Here is a 24,433-nt window from a genome sequence, read left to right as displayed (position 1 = left end):
CTGAGAAGTTCAGTCCATTATCATCAAGGCAGGAAGAAGCCAGCGTCCAGGCAGATGTGGGGCTAAAGAAGCCGAGTTAACACTTCTTGTTCTGCAGGCAGCTAGAAGATTTGTTTCCAGGCAGCTAGGAAGAGGGTCTTAAAGCCCATGCCCACAGTGAGACCTACTGCAACAAGGGCACACCTCCTCATAGTGCCACTCTTTGGACCAAACATATACAAATCATCACACTCTCTCCCTTGTTTCTCTCTTCTATGCATTGGCTGTTGGACAGTGTGGGGAAGGCAAGGATGTTCATCACGAACGATTGCTTCTTAGCACCACCTCTTTGAGTCTTCAGCCTTTTCTTCCTGTGCCTACTGTGGAGTGTGGAACTGCCGCTTCAGAGCCTTGGCTTCACCCATTTTGTTTTAGATACTGGCCCTGTTTTCTCTTCCCATGGGCCTCTCCCGTTCTACTCTAGCCATGTTTCCCATGTCTTCTGACATGTTAGAGTTGAACCACTCTAGGCTGTTTAACATAGCTTTCTGTTCATTTTGCCATTTTCTCCCAGCTCTTTTCCATAAAACTTTGTTGTATTGCAAGTGGCTTAGCAGAGTGCCACGTTTTATAGAAGGAACCCATGCTCTAAGTCTGCATTCTCATCCGCCATACATGTTCATCAGACTGGGCCTGAAAGGGAGGGGGCTGTGGGGAGCAGGGAGGGGGCAGTGGGGAGCAGGGAGGCACAAGTAGCTGAGGACTCTTGTCCTAATGTTTGCTTTTTGTTTGTTTTAGCCATGACACTAAAGAGGGGCAACAAATCCTACAGCAGCCACTACCAGAAAGAGTAGACTTTGTTTGCAGTTTTCTACAGAGTAAGTATCTTAACTGGCTGGACAGCTCCAGTTCCTGGGACTTGGGGACTCAGTCATAGGTGTCTGGCTGCAAAAAGGTTAGGATCCCGAACTCCAGCAGAAAGACAGACATCTGTGTCAGCCTTCCTGGGTCTTGAGATGCCTTCACGACCAGCATATTTTTAAGAAAAATGTCTCTTCAGTCCAAGAGTCTATGTCAGGTCCAAATAGATCAAAGGGTTTATACCACTTTGGTGATACCAAAGTTCTCCCTATTTTAAAGAGAAAGGAAAGAAAAGGATTCATGTTTCCCTTACAAGAAAACTCCTTTCTCTTGCAAGAAAAATACTATTCTTAGGTAATTGCTTACATTCAAGGTAAAGGGCAGGGGGCCAGTGTTTTTAGACATAGGCTTTCTTGCCTGTGTATTGTGGAAATAATAATTGCTCATTACGTTAGCGGAAGGATTAAATAAGAATGTTTGTGACACGTGGGGGAGAGAGCATTTCAGCTCCCATTCCCTGGTCATTTTTGTAATGCAGATACAAAATCTTTAACATTGAGCTGCTTGCCAGCTATTTCTACATCAAGAGACTTATAGGGCAGGTGAAATTTGTCCCTACTGTGAAACAGCTCTGGCAACATAAGGGCACAGTGTCCTCAGTTACTCTTACTGGACTCACTTTAGACCTTCTCTTCAGCCTTTGTTGAGACAGGACTCTAGAATGATTTCATATCTCTGGCTCCTTCCATGGAGCTAAGGAGGGAGCTGATGAGCTGACAGATAGGTTAGCCAGAATTATTATTGCTAATGCCCTAGCAGCTTTCTTCTGATACTACCCGTGGAGCACTTGGGCTGCCCCAAAGTAGAACTGACTTCAGGAGGAAACATAGGCAGGTGAGGAGAGAGAGAGAGAGAGAGAGAGAGAGAGAGAGAGAGCGCGAGCGCACATGCAAGCATTAAGAATAAGGGGCCCTTTGTCTGGTAGTCTCCTTGGAGACTGCTTCTGTTTCTGAAGTTGAAGATTTTGAGAGTTTAGTGTTTGCTACATGGTTGTCATTGCAGAAAATCGGAGACACCCTTCATCTACACAATGCCTGGTGTCTGTGCAGAAAGTGATGGAGGGGTCAGAGATGGAACTGGCCAAGGTACCTGTGAGATTCTGGACTTGAGTGGCAGAGAACATGGAGGAGTGTCGTGCTTTCTTTCTGGGCTTCTTTAAATGTAGAGGCAAGGGCAGACAGTTGGCTGAGTCAGAGGCCATTTTTGTCTAAGGATTCTGTAAGCCCATGATCTTTGACAAACAGCTTTACTTGACCAACACTGATACCCAGGATGGAGGGTTGGTTCTCGCTCAGTGGTCCTCGGATTTTTCTTTCAAGCTTAGTTGACTTCATTTCTCTTCTGGGTGCTGGTCTATTGAGAATAATCCCTTAAGTTTTATGCTCATAATTCCATAAATTGAGAAATTCAGCTGTGACGAAATTGTGGCACCTGTCTTTTTGCACTATGAGCATTATTAAGCACTTGAATTTATTTTATTATTGTTATCGTGATCCTCATCCCTAAAACAGGGTTTCTCTGTGTATCTCTGGCTGTCATAGAACTCTAGGCTGACTTCAGACTCAGAGATCCACTGCCTTTGCCTCTAAGTGCTGGGATTAAAGTTGTGAGTCACCACTGCCTGGTGAACCCTTGGATTTATTTTGGAAAAAAAGGTGTCTCTTTCTTTAAAGATTTATTTTTATGTGCATTGGTGTTTTGCCTGCATGTATGTCTATGCGAGAGTGAAGAGTAAGATCCCTGGAACGGGCTGGAGAGATGGCTCAGCGGGTAAGAGCACTGACTGCTTTTCTGAAGGTCCTGAGTTCAAATCTCAGCAACTACATTATGGCTCACAACCATCCATAACGAGATCTGACACCCTCTTCTGGTGTGTCTAAAGACAGCTACAGTGTACTTACATATAATAATGAATAAATCCTTGTGCCAGAGTGAGCAGAGGTCCTGAGTTCAATTCCCAGCAACCACATGAGGGCTCACAACCATCTGTACAGCTTCAGTGTATTCATATACATAAAATAAATAAATAAATCTTTAAAAAAAATAAAGATCCCTAGAATTGGAGTTACAGACATCTAGGAGCGCTCATGTGGCTGCTGGGAATTGAATCTGGGTCCTCTAGAAGAGTAGAAGAGCCAGGGATCTAAACCACTGAGCCATCTCTCTGCCTGGGACTATTAAGGATGATGACTTGGGACTACTAATAGAACTTCTAAAAGAGACTAACTCAAAGCAGTTCACGTGGGAACACCAGAAAGAGATGCACTGCACGCGGTCACTGCACCTTTGTTTGGCTTGTAGATGGTGATGCTGTTTTTGTATCAGTCCACCATGAGCTCCAGGAACCTCCGGGACTGGGAGCAGTTTGAATATGGGGTTCAGGTAGGCTTATGTGCTCCCGTCCCACTTGCCAGCCCAGCCAGGGCTTCCTTCACCCAAACGTTTCTCTTTAAATAAAAATTATTATTCTCTAAAAATGTAATGTTTGTAATATTGACAGCCATTCATTGTTTAAAAAACAAAAAGCAGAAAATGTTTAAGTAGAAATAAGGAAATGATATTGCCGGTAATGTGACCCCTCAGTGTTGAGTGTACATGCTTTGAACTTTCCAGTATGTGGAGACTGTAGATTCGCAGCCCCTTATCTGTGCAGCCTTGCCACTCCGCTTACTCTTCCTCTAGCAGGAGTTATTAGCAAGAAGCCAGCAGAGTGGTGTGTAAAGGTTTTCTGGTCGGGGAAGAATAAGCAGAGCCAGAGTGTTGTGGGCAGACTGTGCGTGCGTGCGTGCGTGCGTGGGGCTTCAGCTTTATGGGTTAAAGAGGATCCCACAGGCCCTGGGGTTGGCACTGCTGGGATAGGTCCTGAGCTCCCCCTTCAGAGCCGTTCCCAGCACCACAGTGATGCTTTTCTCTCCCTGTGGCACAGGCTGAGTTAGCTGTCATCCTGAAGTTTATGCTGGATCATGAGGACTCGCTAAACCTTACTGAGGACTTAGAGAATTTCTTGGAGAAAGGTGAGTAGGCCCACTTGTGAGGATCCATTCTCTCTGAGCGAAGGACTACTGGGATCCTCTGACCTCAGCGTGGCGGGAGTCACGTGTGATGGAAGGGGATCTCTGAGCCATGTGCTAACACCTTAGACCTTCTGGAGTGGCTCCGTGCTGTTTGGTGGCAGCTCTGAGGACACTTGTAAGTGATCTGCATCTGGGTGACCTTGGCTCCCACTTCTCACATTGCCTTTTACTTGTTTTTATTTTACTTTATCTTATAGATAGGTGTCTTGACTGCATGTGTGTCTGAACACCTAGTGTGTGCCTGGTGCCCACAGAGGCCAGAAGAGGGCATTGGATTCCTTGGAATTAGTGACAATTTACAGTTATGAGCCTTCATGTGGGTGATGGGAATTGAACTTGGATGTGCTTGAACTGCTAAGCTGCCACTCCATACCCTTATTTTTTTTGTCTTTTAAACTGTAGGCTTTGAAGTTAAACATCTTTTGGAAATCTTGAAAAAGGTTTCCCTTTATGCAGCTTGTATTCTAGGTAGGAGTCAGGTACATAAAACCCAGGAAGGCTAAAGTATGGGGACTGAATGTAGATATGTTAAATGTCTTGCAGAGAGAGTTCTCCATGTCTCTTGAGCAGGTCAGGTGCTGCTACTGAGTCTCTGAGCCATAGTTCTGGGCAAGTTCTTTTCTGGCTGTTGAACTTGGGATTCTTCATGTTCAGGTTCATGAGGAAAAGACGTTAAGAACGGGTGTCTAGGATATAAGAAAGTTCTCTGAGTCAGATGCAGATTTGCAGGTCAGCTTGTCAGCCATTGAATCTGTAGGCACTGTTGGCAGAGCAGAGAAGGCCCATCAAATCTCTGGGAAGAGAGAGAAGAGGGGTGGTTAGAGATAAGAAAGCCCTAGAGAGAGAGTATTTTATACCTTGGTGATATGAGAGCTAGGGGTGGGAACGTGTTCCACAGAAGCGGTGGCGCAGACACAGGTTCTTCAGGTCTGGGGCGGACTTGGTGCTGGTATCGCTCTCATGGCCTTTGCAGCATTTGGCTCGTTCTAGCGTCTGAGTATGAGGGGAACTTCCTCACTCCACCATGCTCATTTGAATACCTTTCTTTGAGGAAGTGGAAGCCCTGCACCTTGATTTTAATTAAAGACCTTGTTCTGATTGTTCAGGGTCTGCCTAGGAATTGCCTATTTAGCTTGCCTGGGAGTGTCTTCTGTAGAGTCACACTAAGGTAGACTGTCTGTTATGAGAAGGTGAAGAGCTGTTCACCCTCTTACTGTTCATGGTTTGTCTGCTTCGTACCTGTAGTTCCTTACACCTATGCCAGCACCCTTTCTGAAGAGCTTTCTCCACCCAGCCACCAGGCCAAGAAGAAGATTCGCTTCCTAGAAATACAGAGGATTGCTTCATCTTCCAGTGAGAACAAGTATGTCTTGGGCCTGTCTCCTTAGGTTGGTGGCTTCACATCCTTCTAGTTGGACCTTGGATACTAAAGGCTGAGCTGCTAGTCCGCCTTTTATACCAGTAGGAATTGCTTTGAGGGTGTGTAGATTTGTTGTTATTTGTCATGTTAGCCTTCCCTCAAGAATAGGGCCCTGTTTATGGTAATTCTTCTTCCTTGGAAAATACAGGTTTGCATTCTTTTTTTTTTTTTTTAAAGATTTATTTATTTATTATATGTAAGTACACTGTAGCTGTCTTCAGACACACCAGAAGAGGGCAGCAGATCTCATTATGGATGGTTGTGAGCCACCATGTGGTTGCTGGGATTTGAACTCAGGACCTTCAGAAGAGCAGTCAGTGCTCTTAACCGCTGAGCCATGACTCCAGCCCCCATGTATGTTTGCATTCTTTTTTTTTTTTTTTTTTTTTTTTTGAGACAGGGTTTCTCTGTATAGCTTAGCTGTCCTGTAACTCACTCTGTAGACCAAGCTGGCCTCGAACTCAGAAATCCGCCTGCCTCTGCCTCCCAGAGTGCTGGGATCACAGGCGTGCGCCACCACCGCCCGGCTGTATGTTTGCATTCTTAAGCCAGGAAATCAAGGCATGGAAGAGGGAGAAGAAAAGGTTCTCCAGGTCCTGAGACATGAGGTAGCCTGGCAGAAAAAGAACCCAGGCACAGTGGCCTCCAAGCCAGTGTTTGTTTCGGTCCCTGGTGCTGCCTCACCCCCAGCTGCTGCTGGTTACTTCAGACCTTAGACTCTTACCCTGGCGTCTTTGCCATCTCCTTCTTCCTTAGCTTCCTCTCAGGTTCTCCATCCTCCCCTATTGGCGACATACTGCACACCCCACAGTTCCAGATGAGACGTCTGAAGAAGCAGCTGGCAGATGAGAGGAGCCACAGAGATGAGCTGGAACTAGAGCTGTCTGAGAGCCTCAAGCTCCTCACTGAGAAAGGTAGGTACCTGACAGAGTGTTTGGGAAGCCCTGGTGACAGCTTTGCCTGCCGTGATATCCCTTCTGTTGACAGTGGAGTTTCACGCTCATTGCTGGCACAAATGTCAGTCTGACCTGCTAGACACTGGATTCAGTTCTTGTCCCATGTCCCTTTTCTGTGGCACGGATACTGTGCCTCCTTTGCTGTCTTCTCTCCCCTGGTTCTTTGCTGACTGTCTCCTCCCTGGCCTGGGCAGATGCGCAGATTGCCACGATGCAGCAACGCATTGATCACCTGGCTCTGCTGAATGAGAAGCAGGCAGCCAGCTCCCAGGAGCCCAGTGAGCTTGAGGAGCTCCGTGGCAAGAATGAAAGGTATGCCTCTCCCTGCCATCCTTCCAGCATCCAGTCCCTGCTGGCTGGGTGGGGACCACACCCTCCTCACAGTTCCTCTCCTGGCAGCCTCACTGTGCGGCTGCATGAGACTTTGAAGCAGTGTCAGAATCTGAAGACCGAGAAGAACCAGATGGATCGAAAGATTACCCAGCTTTCTGAAGAGAATGGAGACCTTTCCTTTAAGGTGAGTGGCTGGCTGGCTGTACACAGAGGCCACTCAGGGCTGAGATAGTCTGGAGGTTTCCTCAAGAAGGTTGAGAAGACTGTCTAGAACCTGGCTTTGGGCTTCAGTCCCTTTCCTTGTTACTGGTTCCTGGAAGATGCTCAGGCAGCTCTAACTGATGATGTGTGTTTCTGACTGAGAGATGTAATTGGCTGTGATTGGATTGAAGGTGGGGAAGAATTATTGGAGGCCCTAAGGTCTGGGGTTTCAAGGAATTTCTGGAGAGGTGCCAACTTCTCACCCTGCTTACATCTTAGGTGCGAGAGTTTGCAAACCACTTGCAACAACTGCAGGGTGCATTCAACGACCTGATAGAGGAGCACAGCAAGGCTTCTCAGGAGTGGGCAGAGAAGCAGGCTCATCTGGAAAAGGAGCTCAGCACAGCCCTCCAAGATAAGGTAACCCTGGGCTCTGGGGCTGGTCATGTTTCCTCATGTGGTTCACCGATCTGCTGCGTCCTGGAGTGATGAGCTGCCTTCTCAGGGCCTGGGAGTGTGTGTAATAGGTTGAGTGCAGTGTGCCTATGAACTCTGTGATGTGCTGTGTGGGTCTTGGAAAAGTTAGTCTCTTAGGGGACTGATGCTCTTTTTAACTAGTGTGTGATTGAAGGGCAACTCATAAGCTCTTAGTGAATTAGTTGTGATTTCAGGTTGGGTTTCTTTGCTGAAATGCTTGATGTCAAAAGTATTTATGAGAGAGATTTTTTCATTCTGGAATATTTGCAAAGACATTATAAGTTGCTCATCCATTATTCTACCATCTAAATCACTCTGAACTTTTGTTTTTTTAAAGTAGCCTAGCCCTATAGCTCAAGCTTGCTTTGGACTCCGTCCTCCAGTCTTTGTTTCTTGTGTGCCAGAGTTACAAGTTTCTGCCACAATGATGTTTAATTTTTTTCTTTTTTTCTTTTTTCTTTTTTTTTTTTTTGTGTGTGGTTTTTTTGTTTGTTTTTCAAGACAGGGTTTCTCTGTGTAGCCCTGGCTGTCTTGGAACTCTCTGTAGACCAGGCTGGCCTCGAACTCAGAAATCCGCCTGCCTCTGTTTCCCAAGTGCTGGGATTATAGGCGTGCGCCACCATGCCTGGCTGATTTGTTAAATTTTTAAAACTCATTTTGCTATCTTGTTTGTAGCTCAGAAAATTTTGGGTTTGGGATTGTTAGATTCTACATTTCAGACTAGGGATGCTCATCTGCATCACTGTTGTTACTGAGAGCTCAGCCTGCCACTTCCTAACCTAGGAGCTCTTGGGCATGTCACTTAGAGTCTGGAATCATGAGCAGTAAAAGGGACAGTGGAGAATCCCTGGGAGCCCCGTGAGTGGGTCAGGAGGTCAGAACATATCCATCATGCTGCCTTGTGCACACAATTGACGGGGGGGGTGGGGGTGGGGGGGTGGGGGGGGCGAGGGGGGGCTTGGGGGGTAAATGTCAGGCTGGGCAGATGAGGCTAGACGGCGCAGATGCCCGGGGTTGTTTTTTAAGCATTTGGGTAGTGTCAGAGTCAAGGCTTGTCTGAGGAAGGCCACATGGTAAGTAGGCTTTACACATTTTTACTTAAATTTATGAATGCAATTTGGAGTAGAAAGTCAAGTTTTCTGGAAGTCCATTGTTGATGGAGAATCTGGGGAGCACGGGTTGATTTTTGAACTCTTCATTTTCATGTCTCAGTTTCTTGAGTTTTGGGGATCCCTTACTTACTCCCAGCTCAGACCCATGGTTTCTGAGGATTTTCTCATGAGCCAGGGCAAAGGGAAACCTAGGGGACAAGATGATTGGGTCTCTGGTGACTGTTCGACTTCTCTGTTTACACGGGTTTCTTGCTTACTCCAAGAAATGTCTTGAAGAGAAGAATGAAATCCTTCAGGGAAAGCTTTCCCATCTAGAAGATCAAGCAACTCGGCTGCAGGAGAGCCCAGCCCTGGAGAAGGGTGAGGTACTGAGTGACGCCTTGCAGGTAGGCATAGACAGAAACAGTCAGCAAGGCAATTTGATAGGGTTGATTCTTGGTGTTCTTTGATAGGGTTGGTTCCCATTTTGTCTCTTTATGCCAACAGCTGGACACCCTGAAGCAAGAGGCAGCCAAACTTGCCACAGACAATACCCAGCTTCAGGCACGTGTAGAGACTCTGGAGTGTGAACGTGGCAAACAGGAAGCCCAGCTGCTGGCTGAGCGGAGCCGCTTTGACGAAGAAAAGCAACAGCTGGCCAGCTTGATTGCTGACCTGCAGGGCTCCGTCTCTAACCTCAGCCAGGCCAACAAGGAGCTAGAGCAAGCCTCCCAGACTCAGGGGGCTCAGCTCACTGCACAGCTGGCCTCTGTGACCTCACTTAATGCCACCCTGCAGCAGCAGGATCAAGAGCTGGCCAGCCTGAAAGAACAGGCCAAAAAGGAACAGGCTCAGATGTTACAGACCCTGCGAGAGCAAGAAGAGGCTGCCCAGGGCCTCCGCCAGCAGGTGGAGCAGCTGAGCAGCAGCCTGAAGCTCAAGGAGCAGCAATTGGAAGCCACAGCCAAGGAGCAGGAGGCAACCAGACAGGAGCAGGCCCAGCAACTGGCCATCGCTGTTGAGGCTCGAGAGGCCTCTCTAAGAGAACGGGATACTGCTCGCCAGCAGTTAGAAACGTTGGAGAAGGAGAAGGATGCCAAGCTGGAGAGTCTGCAGCAGCAACTTCAGGCTGCTAATGAAGCCAGGGACAGTGCGCAGACCTCGGTCACACAGGCCCAGCGGGAAAAGGCAGAGCTGAGCCAGAAGATAGGAGAGCTCCATGCCTGCATTGAAGCTGCCCGCCAGGAACAGCATCAGGCCCAAGCTCATGTGACAGAGCTAGAGGCCCAGCTGAAGGCTGAGCAGCAGAAAGCAACTGAGAGAGAACAGGTAGTTCAGGAGAAGGTCCAGCTCCAGGAGCAGCTCCAGGCCCTTGAGGAGACTTTGAAGATTACCAAAGGCAGCCTTGAAGAAGAGAAACGCAGGGCTGCGGATGCCCTGAAGGAGCAGCAGCGCTGTGTCACTGAGATGGAGGCAGAGTCTCGAAGCCTGATGGAGCAGCGGGAGCAGGAACGGAAGGAGTTAGAGCAAGAGAAGGCTGGGCGGAAGGGGCTCGAGGCCCGCTTTCTGCAGCTTGAAGAGGCTCGTCAGGCTGAGACTGCAGCCTTGCGGCGTGAACTGGCAGAGGCCACAGCATCCCAGAGCAGAGCTGCCAGCGAGTGTGAGCAGCTCCTTAGGGAGGTTGAGAGCTGGCAGAAGCGGCTTGAAGCTAGACAGCAAGAGGAGGCAAGGTATGGGGCCATGCTCCAGGAACAGCTGATGGCTTTGAAAGGGGAGACGAGTGGCCCAGAGGTCCAGGAGGAGGCAGTAGGGTCCCCCAATGAAGGCCCGACAGGCCAGCAGCAGAGTCAGCTAGCCCAGCTTCATGCCAGGCTGGCCAAAGCCCTCCAGGAGAAAGAAGTTAGAGCACAGAAGCTGGTAGACGATCTCTCAGCTCTGCAGGAGAAGATGGCTGCCACTAACAAGGAGGTGGCCTGCCTGAAGGCCTTGGTGCCCAAGGCAAGAGAGCAGCAGGAAACAGCCTCACCTGAGCTGCCCAGAGAGCCTCCGAGAGCTGCAAACAGGGGATCTGACTGGCTAGGAGAGCAGCAGGGACGGCCATTCTCTAGCACACAAGCCGCACTAACGGCTATAGAGCAGGAAGCCGAGCAAATGGGCGGTGAACTGGAGAGGCTGCGGGCAGCACTGCTAAGGAGCCAGGACCAGCAGCATGAGGAGTGTGGGCGGCAGGAGAGGGAGGTCGCACGGCTTACCCAGGAGCGGGGCCAGGCCCAGGCTGACCTGGCTCAGGAGAAGGCCGCCAAGGCCGAGCTGGAGACACGGCTGCAGAACGCCCTCAATGAGCAGCGTGTGGAGTGTACTGCCCTACAAGAAGCACTGGCCCGGGCCCAGACAGAGAAGGAAGGGAAAGACCAAGAGCTTGCCAACCTTCGTGCACAAGAGGCAGCTCAGAGAGCAGAGCTGAAGGAGCTTCAGCAGACTTTGGAACAGCTGAAAATACAGTTAGTCAAGAAAGAAAAGGGGCGCCCCACAGAGGGTACCTGTGGAGAGGATGCTTCTGACCCAGGAACCCAGTTGGAGACGGTGGCAAAGGCAGAGGCAGCAGGCCCTGAGTTGGAGGCACTTCGGGCAGAGATCAGTAAGCTAGAGCAGCAGTGTCAGGAGCGGCAGCAGCAGGTTGAAGGCCTGACACACAGCCTGGAGTCTGAGCGTGCTTGCCGGGCTGAGCACGACAAAGCTCTGGAGACACTGCAGGGCCAGTTAGAAGAGAAGGCTCGAGAGCTAGGGCATACTCAGGCTGCCTCAGCTGCAGCTCAGAGAGAGCTGCAGGCCCTCCGTGCTAAGGCCCAGGACCATAGCAAAGCTGAGGAAGAGTGGAAGGCCCAGGTAGCCCGCAGCCAGCAGGAAGCTGAGAGAAAAAGCAGTCTTATCAGCAGCCTGGAAGAAGAAGTATCCATCCTAAATCGCCAAGTCCTAGAAAAAGAAGGGGAAAGCAAGGAGTTGAAGCGCCTGGTTGTAGCTGAGTCCGAGAAGAGCCAGAAGCTGGAAGAGAGGCTGCGCCTGCTTCAAGTAGAAACAGCCAGCAATAGTGCCAGAGCAGCGGAGCGCAGCTCAGCTCTGCGAGAGGAGGTACACAGCCTCCGGGAAGAGATGGAGAAACAGCGGGTAGTTTCGGAGAACTTGCGGCAGGAGCTGGCCTCACAAGCAGAGCGAGCTGAGGAATTGGGCCAAGAATTAAAGGCCTGGCAGGAGAAGTTTTTCCAAAAGGAGCAAGCTCTCTCTGCCCTGCAGCTGGAGCATACCAGCACCCAGGCCCTGGTGAGCGAGCTGTTGCCAGCCAAGCACCTTTGTCAGCAGCTGCAGGCCGAGCAGGCGGCTGCTGAGAAGCGCTTCCGGGAGGAGATAGAGCAGAGCAAGCAGGCAGCTGGTGGGCTCCAGGCAGAGCTAATGCGGGCCCAGCGAGAGCTTGGAGAGCTAGGATCTTTGCGGCAGAAGATTGTCGAGCAGGAGCGAGCGGCCCAGCAGCTGCGGGCAGAGAAGGCCAGCTATGCAGAGCAGCTGAGCATGCTGAAGACGGCCCATGGCCTGCTAGCAGAGGAGAACCGGGGGCTGGGAGAGCGGGCCAGCCTTGGCCGGCAGTTTCTGGAAGTAGAGCTAGATGAAGCCCGGGAGAAGCATGTCCAGGAGTTGGCTGCTGTGCGTACTGATGCCGAGACCCACCTGGCTGAAATGCGGCAGGAAGCACAGAGTACTACCCGGCAGCTGGAGGTGATGACCGCCAAGTACGAAGGTGCCAAGGCGAAGGTCCTGGAGGAAAGGCAGAGGTTCCAAGAAGAGAGGCAGAAACTCACTGCCCAGGTAAGGTGTTCCTCCTATGCGCTCTGCATTCTGTAGCCCTCCTCTTGCCCCCCATCCCAGATCTATACTACAGTAGCCTTCCTGACTTTGTTCACTGAGTAGCAGAAAAAGAAAAGTGACCAGTAGAATCCCAAATTTGACCAAAAGAGGATGTTAATGAAATGGCAGACGGTGGTGCATGCCTGTAATCCCAGCATTTAGGAGGCTAAGTCAGGAGGAGGGTCATGAGTGTGAGGCCACATAGGGGTTGCATAGTTAGACCCTGTTTGAACTTCCACAGTCACCCCCCCCCCTCCAATAAGGACACTATCTCTATTACCTCCTGTTCTTTGAAAGCTGATTCTGAAGAGTCAAGTTGACTAGCTTTTTGTTTCTTTGTTGTAAAACAGGATCTAATGTAACTCAGGCTAGCCTTGAACTCACTACATAAGTAAAGATGGCCTTGCACTCTTGATCTTCCTGCCTTTACCTCCCAAGTGTAGTGATCACAGGCCTAATATGTCCTGTTATCTGAATCCAGTTGGCCTACACCCCTCTCACCCCCACCCCACCCCCCACTCCCATGCTCTGGGTGAAGGATCAGAGCCCAAGTGAGGCCAGTGGCAGTGGCTGCATCTCACGGTCTGCATTGCTTCTCCCCATGCACAGGTGGAACAACTAGAGGTATTTCAGAGAGAGCAGACTAAACAGGTAATGCCTGGGGTTCTCGACAAGTGCTGGCTGCTTAAGCGGTGACCAGTCTCGGTGCATGACCCCGGCTGCAGCTTGCTCCGCCAGCTCCTGTTGTGAACTGTTTGTGAAAGGCAGGGTCAAGCCATGGAGTCCAGGCCCAGGCTGCCCAGGAGTACAGTGCTATAGGCCCTCTCTGGGGCCTCATCCTACCCATCCCAGGTCGGCCTCTCCCCTTCTGTTCTTTCTTTCACCTGTCAGAGACAAGGGGTAACATAGTGTCATCTTTTCTGGTGACACTAAAACCTCCCAAGTCCTGTTTTGAGTTAAGGAGACTAATCCAAGAGGAATCATGGTTTCTTCTTGGATTTATGGCTTTTACTTACTGACCTTCTTCCCTACAAGTTTCCAAGGTATGAAGGTGACAAAAAAGGCACCCCTTGGAGGATAGGAAACTTGGCCAGCTCAGAAGACTCAGCCACTACACACTGGAGCCTTATCCCAGAGCCTCCCTCACATAGAGCTTTCTGGAACAGGAGAAGTAGAAAGGGTCTTCCCCAGAGAGGCCATGCGGTCTCTCTGCCTCCACCCCTCTCAGGCCTCTCTGTCCTCCCTAGTTCAGAGGATGCTACAGAGCTGATATTTTGACCTGCCTGTGTGTGTGCCTGCAGTCCAGAAGAGGACACTAGATCCCAATCCCATTACAGATGGTTGTGAGCCACTGCGTGGTTGCTGGGAATTGAAAGCAGACAGTGCCCTTCACTTCTGAGCCATCTCTCCAACCCTAGAGCACTTTCTCCACTCTCCTTCCTAGTCTCTAACAGACATGTTAAGAAAATGGAATATCAGATTGGAAAGCAAGCAGTTAGCAATGGAGCCTTTTGCCTCGTCCTCTGCTGCCTGTTCATGCCTAAGCTCCCATAATGCCTGGAGGAAACCAGTGCCTGTGGCTGTTACCCTCCCTATGCTCTTTGTGGTAGTTGGGGGAGGGGCTTGGGATCCTGTGCTGCCCTGCTCTGGTCTCCAGCATTCTTTTCTCCCAATGCTAACCACAGTGGCCATGCTGCTAGCATCTCTAACAGCCCTTGGAGATTGGAACGGGGCCTGGGGAAGGGGGAAGAATGTATTTTGGCAATGTCTGTTAGCACCAGAGTAGGTATCCTATTCTTTTCTATTTTTTAATTCCTTGTGTATGAGTGTTTGCCTATATTGGTGTATATGCATGCCTGCTGCCTGCAGGAACCAGAAGAGGATGTTAGATCTCCTGGAACTGGAGTGATAGTTCATTTTGAGCTGGTATCTGGCAGCTGGGAACCAAACCTGGGTCTTCTACAAGAACTCATAGAACTTATAACCACCTAGTCATCTCTCCAACCCCATAGGTGCTCTGTTGTTGCCCCAAGCTTTCTAGGTTGGGCTTGGGGAGTAGGATACAGCAGAGATGTAAAGAGATGGCGACTCTGAAGAGGCAGGTATTATTTTGGTGGCAGAGACTTAGAACTGGAATGACTTTGGTCAGGTGAACCTGGTAACATCTATTTGGGGCCACCTGAGGCCCTGACAACCTTTGGACAGCAGGGTATTACCTACGTAAAGAAAAGGTCTGAGGATAATAATGGTTGGGAGAAATCCTCTGGTTAGTCAGAGGAACAGAACTGACTGAGTCTATATTTATCAAAAGGAGATGTATTACAGTAGCTTACATGCTATGGCCTGGCTATTTCAACAATAGCTGTGTTTTGATGGAAGAGAAAATAATCTGGTGGTAGTTCAATTCATGCTTCAGCTGGTCTTTGGTCTGTATTGGAGTCCCAAAGAAGTAGGTTCTAATACCCACAGGGAAATGTCTCAGCAGTAGGATAGATAACCTTGCCAGCAAGATTGAGGGTAAGAAGGCAAAAAGCAAAGCTTCCTTCTGTGTCTTTTTATATGGGATGCCACCAGAGGTGTGGCCCAGATTTAGAGTGGTTCTTCCCACCTCAGATGATCCAGTCGAGAAAACCCTTGTAGATGTGCCCAGCTGCTTGGGTTTTATTTGATTACAGATGTTGTCAAGTTGAAAGCCAAGATCTGCCATTATGTACTAGTCCACCTCCTGTCAGCTTAGCCCATGATCATATCTCCTTATGCTGTGTTTAATTTCCAAATGAAAATAACTAGGTCATAATTATGCCTGACAGGCAATCTCTATCCCATGTACAACTGCAAATGCATTATATGTTTTAGAGTAGATAGCACTATTCCTTAAGAGACATTCTTTTAGTGTCTCACAACTTAAAAATGACCACTGATATTATCTCTTATAATGTTGCATCACATGATATACCAAGGAATGAAAAGACAAATATCTATTTAAAATGTCTATATATACATAAATACTATTTTAACAAAATATGATAAAACATTTCTGTTAGTTACAATTCTTGTTTCTGTAGCTGATTCCTTGGCTTTAGCTCAGCAGCTCACAACCTGTAGTTCAAGACGCCTTTAGGAATTAGATGACCCTTTCATGGGGTCACATATTGGATATCTTGCATATCAGATATTGGCATTGTGATTCATAATTAGAAAATTACAGTTATGAAGTATCAGCAAAAATAATCTTATGGTCAGGGGTCACCACAATATGAGGAACTGTATTAAAGTATTGCAGCATTAGGAAGGCTGAGAAACACTGCTTTAGCTGGTTTTCATAACTTTATAACAGTATTTTACTATATTGTACACTGAATCAAAGCATATACCTAACCTCCTGGAGAGCCCTGCCCCAACCCTCCCGGCATTATAACTGGGTCTTCAAAAGGCCATAGTCAGAAGCAATACTGTGTGGAATATCATGATGGTGGATAGGGCATTCTATAAATCCATAATGGTAGTTTTGACAGAAGCATTTTGTGCAGGAAAGGCAAATCCATAACCAGAATAGTTATCTACTCCAGTAAAGCAAAGCTCAGTGTTGATCTCTGCTGCTAGCAGATCTGGGACAGTGCACAGAACCATCAGTAAACCAGACCCTAGTCTTCTCCTTTTCAGTTAGTGGATCATAGGACACACTCTGTGATGCTGCCAGTGTAAGCTTGGCAGTATCAGCCATTGTAACAGTAATAGAGGCAGTAGGCATTCTCAAAGGGAGCATCCTTGTCTGCAGATCCCTTTAGTACCATAGGGTCTGCTGGTCCAAAGGGTAGACAGAGCAGCCTGCACAGAAGCCTGGACCTTTTAAAGAGCCTTTTCTTGTTTCAGGCCCTATAAAAAGCTAGCGGCTTTCCAAGTCACTTGGTATATGTGCCAGAGAAACACACTAAAGTGAGGAATGTGCTGTCTCCAGAATCCAGATAGACCTACTGAATGTTTTTGCCTCTTTCTTGGTGGTGGGAGGGGCCAGGTGCAATAACTCATCCTTCACCTTAGAAGGAATATCTCTCCATGCCCCACCACTGGACTCCTAAGACTTTCACTGCAGTACCAGGCCCTTAAATTTTGATTGGATTTATCCTATCCTCTGATTCCCATGTGTTACCAACAAGTCCAAAGTAGTTGCTTGGTCCATTCAGCATAATATTTTAAGTTTGGTTATAAATTATTGGTGGGCTCTGAGAAACAGCAGTGTTGTCTTGCCATCCCAAATTATAGGATCACATTCCTTAACCAATAAATGCCCTTAATTTAACTGTTGACACCTTCTGAAGCTAGGACTTCAATTTTGGTTTTAATTCTTCCAAGGCAAACTTAGAAATCTTTAGACTGGTTATGCATATCCAGAACAAGAGAGTGAGGGCAAGCAGGCAAAGAACAAAAAACTTCCTTCTGTGTTCTTTTATGTGGATTGCCACCAGAAAGTGTAGCCCAGAGGTGTTTTTTCCCACCTCAAATTATCCAGTCAAGAAAAATTCCTCATAGCTGGGCCCAGGTGCTTGGGTTGCCGCTGTCTGCACATGCGGCCTAGTTGAGAACTAAGCCACTACATCTTCATCTTGTTTGTTCTTTCCTGTTCCTCAGGTGGAAGAACTGAGTCAGAAGCTGACAGAGTGTGAACAGGCCAGCAAGGTGCAGCAGCAGAAGCTAAAGGTGGGGCAGACGTGCGACTCAGAATGACAGGGTGGAGGAACCACCCTGGGCTATGTTAGTATGGGGGCCAGAGCAGGAGCTCCCTGGGGGACCTGGTTGCCCAGGAACCTATCCTGGGCCTCAGAAACCTTGGCTTTGTCTTCAGGGATCTCACAGAAAGGCCTTCTCTCTATTGCAGCCACTGTGCTTTTCAGTTAAAAAAAAAAAAAAGGTATAGGTATAGTTCAGTGGTAGAGCACTATTGGTGCATAAAAAACCCTAGGTTCAGTTTCCAGCACCTCAAAACAGGGGGGACTTTTTTTAGTTCTTGATTTACCCTAGCCAAATTTTCCCAGTCAGTAGGTGAATGGCTAATGACTACAAGACAAAATAGGACAAATTCCTCCATCCCGGAAAGTTCTGTGGAAAAGCCCTGTTCAAGAGTTGAGAATGTCAATGGTTCTTAATCTTAGAATGCATTTCCCCACCTTGGGATGGGGCCAGGGTCTAATTATGCAGCCCAGGGAACTGGGAGGACTGCGCATGTGCCGTAGTGAGCAGTACAGCTAGCACTTTGAATGCTGCCAGTTCTCTTACTGGTAGTCTTTGTTCCAGGGTTTGCTTTTTATAGCTCTAAGCTTCCCATCCCTTAGTTAAGGGCAAAGGATCAGGCCCCAGTCCCACTGTGTAGCACAGTGGGTCACAACAGAGGAGCTCTGAGCTTCAGTTCTCCTCCTCGGCTTCCTTTCCTGTGCCTGTCATGAACATTAAGTAGGGTCATCATGTTCCCTTTCAGGGGTTGTTAGGAACTAGCAGATGTAGGAGGGTGGAGGTAGGATGCATCCACCCAGTACCTGTAGTAAACCAAGCTGATATGCAGGTAACAGAATTAGCTGCTAGCCTCCTCTATGGTCCCCTTAGGAGGTAGTGCTGGCGTCGTAAATGAGCCAGCTTCCACAGTTTTGGAGTAGCTGGATGAAGTTCAAGTCTTACTGTACTGTACTCAGTATGACCTTGGTCAGTTTGTCTAAATCTCTGATCTCATTTCATCTCTAAAACAAGGATAAAAGTTATTTCTTGGAGTGGTTTGGAGAAGTGGGTTCTTGTTATTGACGTGCATATACAGTCGTCTCCCACAGTGCTATGTATACGAGGGAATTCTCTGTTCCCTTGGGAGAGATACTTGGTGCTTGGCCTCAGAGATGGTAGGCAGACCTATGAGAAGTATTAGAGAGAGCCAGCAGATGATCAGCAGAGTGTCCACTGGAGGGTCTGGGAGGGAGAATGTAATTATTTTGTAGGCTGCAGTTGTGGGGATGTGTATTGGGCTGAGGTGTTCTAAGAATATATTCAAGGACTCTGAAGTGGAGACTCAGCAGCAAGCGCAGGCCAGTGAGTTTGGGTAATCACAGTTTGTTTTAATCCACCTCTCAGGCTTTCCAGGCCCAGGGAGGTGAAAGCCAGCAGGAGGTCCAGCGCCTCCAGACCCAGCTGAGTGAGCTGCAGGCCCAGCTGAGCCAGAAGGAGCAGGCAGCTGAGCACTACAAGCTCCAGGTGAGGGGCCAGGAGCCGTCCTGTGCTGCCTTCTTCCTGACCATTTCTAGACTTTGCCACACACACCCTGTCTGTCCACACAGATGGAGAAAGCCAAGACCCATTATGATGCCAAGAAGCAGCAGAACAAGGAGCTGCAGGAACAGCTTCAAGACCTGGAGCAGCTGCAGAAGGAGAACAAGGAGCTGCGGTCTGAAGCTGAGCGTCTGGGTCGTGAGCTCCAGCAGGCAGGGCTGAAGGCCAAGGAAGCTGAACAGGCCTGCCGCCACCTTACAGCCCAGGTGCGCAGCCTGGAGGCCCAGGTAAGCATCCACTTGAAACAGAAGAACCTCACCCCTGTCCCCTTGTACTCCATACCTCCTCTCTCCAAGGCCACCCCTACTCTAGGCTTCTCTTTATTTTACTTCCTAGGTTGCCCATGCAGACCAGCAGCTTCGTGACTTGGGCAAATTCCAAGTGGCAACTGATGCCTTAAAGAGCCGCGAGCCTCAAGTGAAACCCCAGCTGGACTTAAGTATTGATAGCCTGGATCTGAGCTTAGAGGAGGGTACCCCGTGCAGTGTTGCTAGGTCGGTAGACATGCCTCTCTCTCTATCCTGTACCTGTTCACTGAGTGTGTGCTGTTCTAGCCTGTGTTCTTCTGTGATGACAGATGCCTGCTTAGGGCACAGTAGAAGTGAAAAAGGTGAGGTGGAAGAGTTACGAAAGCCTTGGAGAAAGCTTTTATGAGTTGATAAACCCTGCAGTGTGCAGGGGTAGATAGAAGCCTGTAATGTGAGGCCGAGTAGGCCCTAAAGCCTAGAAGCTGACTGGACTAAAGACTGGTAAGCTTCGCAAGTGCTGAAATTGAGGACTACGGGTTGGATTTGCATCTTAGAGTTTCCTGACAGTATTGAAGTCAAGGTTAGCAGTACAGTTACTGTTTCTCTCAAATAAGTACTGTACTGTGTGCCAGTTTTCTGAGTTCTTGGAATAGTTACAATTTCATTTTCCCCTTAGCAACTATCTTAGGCTCTATTCATTATATCTCCTTTAACAGCTAGAACTGAGCTTTAGAGGAATGCACAGTGATAGAGCCAGGTTCGAACCTGGCAGCCTGCCCTGAGTTCTTGCTTGTCACTACTCTGCAGTGTCTCATGGCAGTCTGATCTAAATCTAGGTGAGATGGGCTGAGGCTGACAGGAGTGTGCAGCTAGGAGAGTGTATTAGATGTTGACTGTGATTGTGTGTGGTAGAAGAGGTCAAGTTACACCCATGTTCATGGCCTAGCAACCTGTGAAGGTGTCCCTGCTTAGTAAAGTAGGAGATACAGGAGGGAGAACAGGTAGAGGGGTTTAGAGTAGGCTCTACTAATTGTCGAGCAATTGTGGCATCTGGGCGAGGTCTGAGCCCATAGCTGTCTGACCTGAAGAGCAGGGTTTGAGCAACCAAGAGTGGACTGAAAGGGCCCCAGTGAAGGCCCCTTTTTGGGATCTCTGAAAGACCAGTGGTAGTATATTTTACCACATTTACCTGTAATAAGAGCAAGAGCTAGTCAGTTTGGGGCAAGGAGACAGACATAATGTCTTCTAGCTCAGGATGTGCATCTCAGCAAATGCCTTTTTCTACAGCAAGCTGCCTCGTGCCCAACCAGATGGTACCAGCGTCCCTGGAGAGCCAGCCTCACCCATCTCCCAGCGCCTGCCCCCCAAAGTGGAATCCCTGGAGAGTCTCTACTTCACCCCCATTCCTCCTCGGGGTCAGGCCCCCTTGGAGACTAGCCTGGACTCTCTGGGGGATGCCTTCCCGGACTCTGGCCGTAAGACCCGCTCTGCTCGCCGCCGTACCACACAAATCATCAACATTACCATGACCAAGGTTAGGTTACTGGGCGTAGGACTATTGGATATTAACACCAGTTCCTATCCAGGGGTCATAGTAAATCAGGAACACTCAGGTATGGCCAACATCTTTTTTAAAAGGGCATAGATTTGTTTAGGTTCTCTTTTCTTTTTAGATTTATTTTATATATACACTTGCTCAGTTTTCATGCATACCAGAGGACAGAATCAGATCCTATTATAGATGGTTGTGAGCCACCATATGGTGCTGGGAATTGAACTCAGGACCAGTGCTCTTAACCAGAGTCATCTCCACAGCCCTAGTCTCTTGCCTGACAGGAAGACAGGGGGTATAGGAAATACAGCAGGTAATCCTGAGCCTCTGGCAACCCCATGCAGCCAGAATGTAGCTTGGTGTGGCTCTCAATGGCCTGCTACTTACAGACTTAGAATCTCTTTTTTTCCCTGTTTCTAGTGGGCTGGGGAACAGGTGGAAAGGTGCTTTTATGCCCTATACTACTGAGAATGTGGGGATAACATAGATGATGTTCAGACCTTGGGAACCTTGGGCCAAGGAACAGCACAGGTTGTGGGCTGAGTTAGCTTAGGAGATAGGGGTTCTGGCTCGTAGCCTAGCTGCTTCCTAGCTGTGTGACTAGAGAGTACTACTCACTTTGCTTTTATCTCTGAAATAGGCCAATAATACCTCCTTCGAAATGCTGTGGGTAGAAGAGTCTTGGCAACCTCAGCATCTTTCAAGATGCTTCTGGCTGTATGGCCCATTTGCATACTTGCAGTGTAAAGACCCTTTTAAGCAGTGTGGTATCTGAGAGCTTTGGGGCAGCAGGAGATGGTGCTGCTTTATAATGTTACTGAAATCATTTGTCCTGCCAGAAACTAGAATTGGAAGAGCCCGACAGCGCTAACTCATCCTTCTACAGCACACAGTCTGCCCCTGCTTCCCAGGCCAACTTGAGAGCTACTTCCTCCACTCAGTCTCTGGCCCGCTTGGGTTCTCCTGATGATGGCAACTCCGCTCTGCTTAGCCTGCCTGGCTACCGGCCTACCACACGAAGCTCTGCTCGTCGCTCCCAGGCCAGGATGTCCAGTGGGGCCCCCCAAGGTGAGGAGACTGCAGGAATTTACCAGAATCCTAAACTAGACTGAAAGCAGATGTTGGCGTGGCTTCCAAAAGTTCAAGGCAGGCCTCCTTGTGGCCTTGCCTGTCTAGGACTGCAAGGGAACAGCCTGAACCAGGGATGCTCACCAGTTTGTTAAGATTTCCACACAGTTCCCAGTGCGAGCCAATACCTGTACGAGTCCTCCAGGCTGCTTTCTAGGAAACAGTGGGCTTGGGAAAGCCAGGCTGCCCATCAATTTCTTGGAAGTTGTCCTTAGGATCTAGGGACCCTCCCTGGTTATCAATTCATGATCGTCAGTTTCTCTTGGTGAGGGGCACCAAGCCTTGGCAGGTGAATAAGATGCTACAGCCTTTGGTCATGAACTCTTCTGATCTCCAAGAGAGCATCTATGGTTTAGTATGCCACTTTTGCTATGCAACATCAGTAAGAACAGAACTTGTGTATCCATCCAGCCTGAAGCCCCTCAGGAAGGTGGGAGGGAACAGTAGCAACAAAATCCTGGCCAGATTAGTAGACAGTGTACTAGCAGCTGTGTGCCCTAACTTTCTATGCTCCATAGGAAGGAATAGCTTCTATATGGGCACTTGCCAGGATGAGCCCGAGCAGCTGGATGATTGGAACCGCATCGCAGAGTTGCAGCAGCGCAACCGAGTATGCCCCCCGCACCTCAAGACCTGCTACCCTCTGGAGTCCAGGGTGAGATATGAAGTCACCTCAAGACCTCCCACACTGACTTCAGAAGCTAGCCTGAATATCTATCCTGGGTTTTTGGTCTATTGGGAGGGTCACTCTCCTGCTTCCACATGGAATAGCCGGCAGCTGGCACTCAGGTGTGAAGTCAGATATGGCTGATTGTAACTGTTAGCTATTCATCAAGGTATAGGTAGACATGAACAACAGGAAGGAAGGAGTTTTAAGGATCCAGCTTTAGCCCTAGTTCTTGCTCTATACAGTTGGACTCATTGACTGTTGCCTCTTGTCCCATGCAGCCTTCCCTGAGCCTGGCCACCATCACTGATGAGGAGATGAAAACTGGAGACCCCAGGGAAACCTTGCGCAGAGCCAGCATGCAGCCAACTCAAATTGCTGAGGGTGCGGGCATCACTACCAGGCAGCAGCGCAAGCGGGTTTCCTCAGAGACCCACCAGGGCCCTGGCACTCCTGAGGTAGGTGATGTGTGCATCTGTTCTCTTTAGCACTGCACCCAGGTATGAATCAGCTCACCAAATCTTAGTAGTGAATCAGAGTGAAGTCTCTTTCCAAGGGCAGGTATACAGACTATTGGAAAGGCGTCTGTCAGAGTTTGGGAAGGCATGTACTTTTGCCAATATCTGCCCAATTGTCCTCTGTCTCACAGTCCAAGAAAGCTACCAGCTGCTTTCCACGCCCCATGACACCCAGGGACCGGCATGAAAGCCGCAAGCAGAGCAGCACTGCTGATGCCCAGAAGAAAGCTCCAGTTCTCAAACAGGTCAGTCCAGGACCCAAGGGGAAGATAGAAGGCCAAGTGAAGCCTGGCTGGCAGAGCCTGAAAGTGGCAGGCTGACAGACCTTCCCCCACAGGCGGACCGGCGTCAGTCTATGGCTTTCAGCATCCTTAACACACCCAAGAAGCTGGGAAATAGTCTTCTAAGGCGAGGAGCTTCAAAGAAGACCCCTGCAAAGGTCTCCCCCAATCCTCCCAGTGGAACCCGCCGCTCTCCACGAATTGCCACCACTACAGCTGGCACTGCTCCTGTTGCTGCCACTTCTCGGGCTAAGGGCAAGGTAACGCAGTAAGAGGAAGACCATCCTCTTACTTCATAGGACAGCATTCAAGGCAAGGCCAAGACAAACCACTGCAGGGTGGGTCTTGCTTAGCCATTCATCATTGAGGACACCACATCTCTTAGGTGTGGCTGGCAACTGGTAACTTAAAGTAGCTGTTTATGGGACCCCACAAAAGGGGAGAGGTCCAGCCAGGGGTTTTCTGAACTAGTCGATAGAGGTTGGCAACACAAGACTGTCTTTCTTTTTCAGGCGAAGCATTAAAGAGTCAGTACCAGTGCACGCGTGGCCCCACTCTGCATTGTCAGCACTGACCTTGCTGGTCCTTTTCCTTCTACTGTCCCTCAGTGCCTTCTCTCAGCTCCCAGGCCAATGGCGGCCAGCCCTCCCAGAGACGACGTTTGCCTGCACCTGGCCTGGTACCTGGACTTTTTTACTGGTGCCTTCTAGGCATCTTTCAGGAGGCTTGGAGCTTGGATAGTGTGCGGGCTTCTCCCTATCTTGCCTCCTGATTTCTACTTTTCCATCATAACTAGATTTGAGACTGGATTCTTGAGCCCAGTCTTCTTCGACTCTGGACCTAGAAGGGACCATTGGAGAAGCAGGCTCTGCTTTCCTGCTACTTCTGGTGGCTGGGCCTAGCAGGGGTCTTTGCTCTTGAAGCCCAGGATTGGGCATGATCTGGTAGGAGCGTCTGTTCTTACCTACTTCCATATACAGCTGCCTGGAGGATGCTATTTTCCAGGACAGATAGGTCCTGGGTCTCAGGGGTGGGATAGGGGGCAGCCTTCAGTGGCAGCTCATACTTTCTTCCCCAGACTTGCACTGGGGTAGGGTATGGAACGATGGGGAGGATTTTAAGGGCCGGGGATGGATCTTTTCTAAATGTTATTACTTGTAAATAAAGTCTATTTTTCTCCCTTGAGTGCTAAGCTCTGTGGGTCAGTATGAGGAAAAAGAGGGTAATTACAGCTCTTTCGAGCCTGTGTTTGGTCTTTCCACATTCTATTTCTGGCCCCTGTTCCTAACTAGTATTATGGGCAGTTTTGTATTTCAAGGGTTCATATTATTCTGAATTTTCTATTTGGCAAGAGGCAGTGTCCTCCCAAGTCAGGCAGAGTTCC

At 49.1% G+C, this 24,433-nt stretch overlaps 1 protein-coding gene across 5 annotated transcripts in view; it reads left to right on the top strand.

The window, feature by feature from the left end:
* Numa1 (nuclear mitotic apparatus protein 1) overlaps positions 1-24,234 on the top strand; it is a 79,197-nt gene extending 54,963 nt beyond the window's left edge. For 4 of the 5 annotated variants that reach the window (XM_052156279.1, XM_052156259.1, XM_052156269.1 and 1 more), the window contains exons 4-26: positions 778-857; positions 1,903-1,985; positions 3,202-3,282; positions 3,827-3,914; positions 5,220-5,337; positions 6,151-6,308; positions 6,545-6,662; positions 6,750-6,867; positions 7,164-7,304; positions 8,737-8,859; positions 8,960-12,310; positions 12,959-13,000; positions 16,979-17,047; positions 18,461-18,580; positions 18,664-18,882; positions 18,992-19,149; positions 20,191-20,437; positions 21,295-21,523; positions 22,102-22,238; positions 22,532-22,708; positions 22,900-23,013; positions 23,106-23,309; positions 23,562-24,234. In XM_052156279.1, coding sequence (XP_052012239.1) covers positions 778-857; positions 1,903-1,985; positions 3,202-3,282; positions 3,827-3,914; positions 5,220-5,337; positions 6,151-6,308; positions 6,545-6,662; positions 6,750-6,867; positions 7,164-7,304; positions 8,737-8,859; positions 8,960-12,310; positions 12,959-13,000; positions 16,979-17,047; positions 18,461-18,580; positions 18,664-18,882; positions 18,992-19,149; positions 20,191-20,437; positions 21,295-21,523; positions 22,102-22,238; positions 22,532-22,708; positions 22,900-23,013; positions 23,106-23,309; positions 23,562-23,573 — 6,187 coding nt within the window. In that variant the 3' untranslated portion in view covers positions 23,574-24,234. The remainder of the gene's footprint in view (positions 1-777; positions 858-1,902; positions 1,986-3,201; positions 3,283-3,826; positions 3,915-5,219; positions 5,338-6,150; positions 6,309-6,544; positions 6,663-6,749; positions 6,868-7,163; positions 7,305-8,736; positions 8,860-8,959; positions 12,311-12,958; positions 13,001-16,978; positions 17,048-18,460; positions 18,581-18,663; positions 18,883-18,991; positions 19,150-20,190; positions 20,438-21,294; positions 21,524-22,101; positions 22,239-22,531; positions 22,709-22,899; positions 23,014-23,105; positions 23,310-23,561) is intronic. The other variant, XM_052156296.1, reaches the window with a different exon arrangement.
* The last annotated feature ends 199 nt before the right edge of the window (positions 24,235-24,433 follow it).

This window comes from Apodemus sylvaticus, chromosome 1 (assembly GCF_947179515.1).
Source record: "Apodemus sylvaticus chromosome 1, mApoSyl1.1, whole genome shotgun sequence".
NCBI classification, from domain to species: Eukaryota; Metazoa; Chordata; class Mammalia; order Rodentia; family Muridae; genus Apodemus; species Apodemus sylvaticus.
This window is presented reverse-complemented; position numbering and strand designations above follow the sequence as displayed.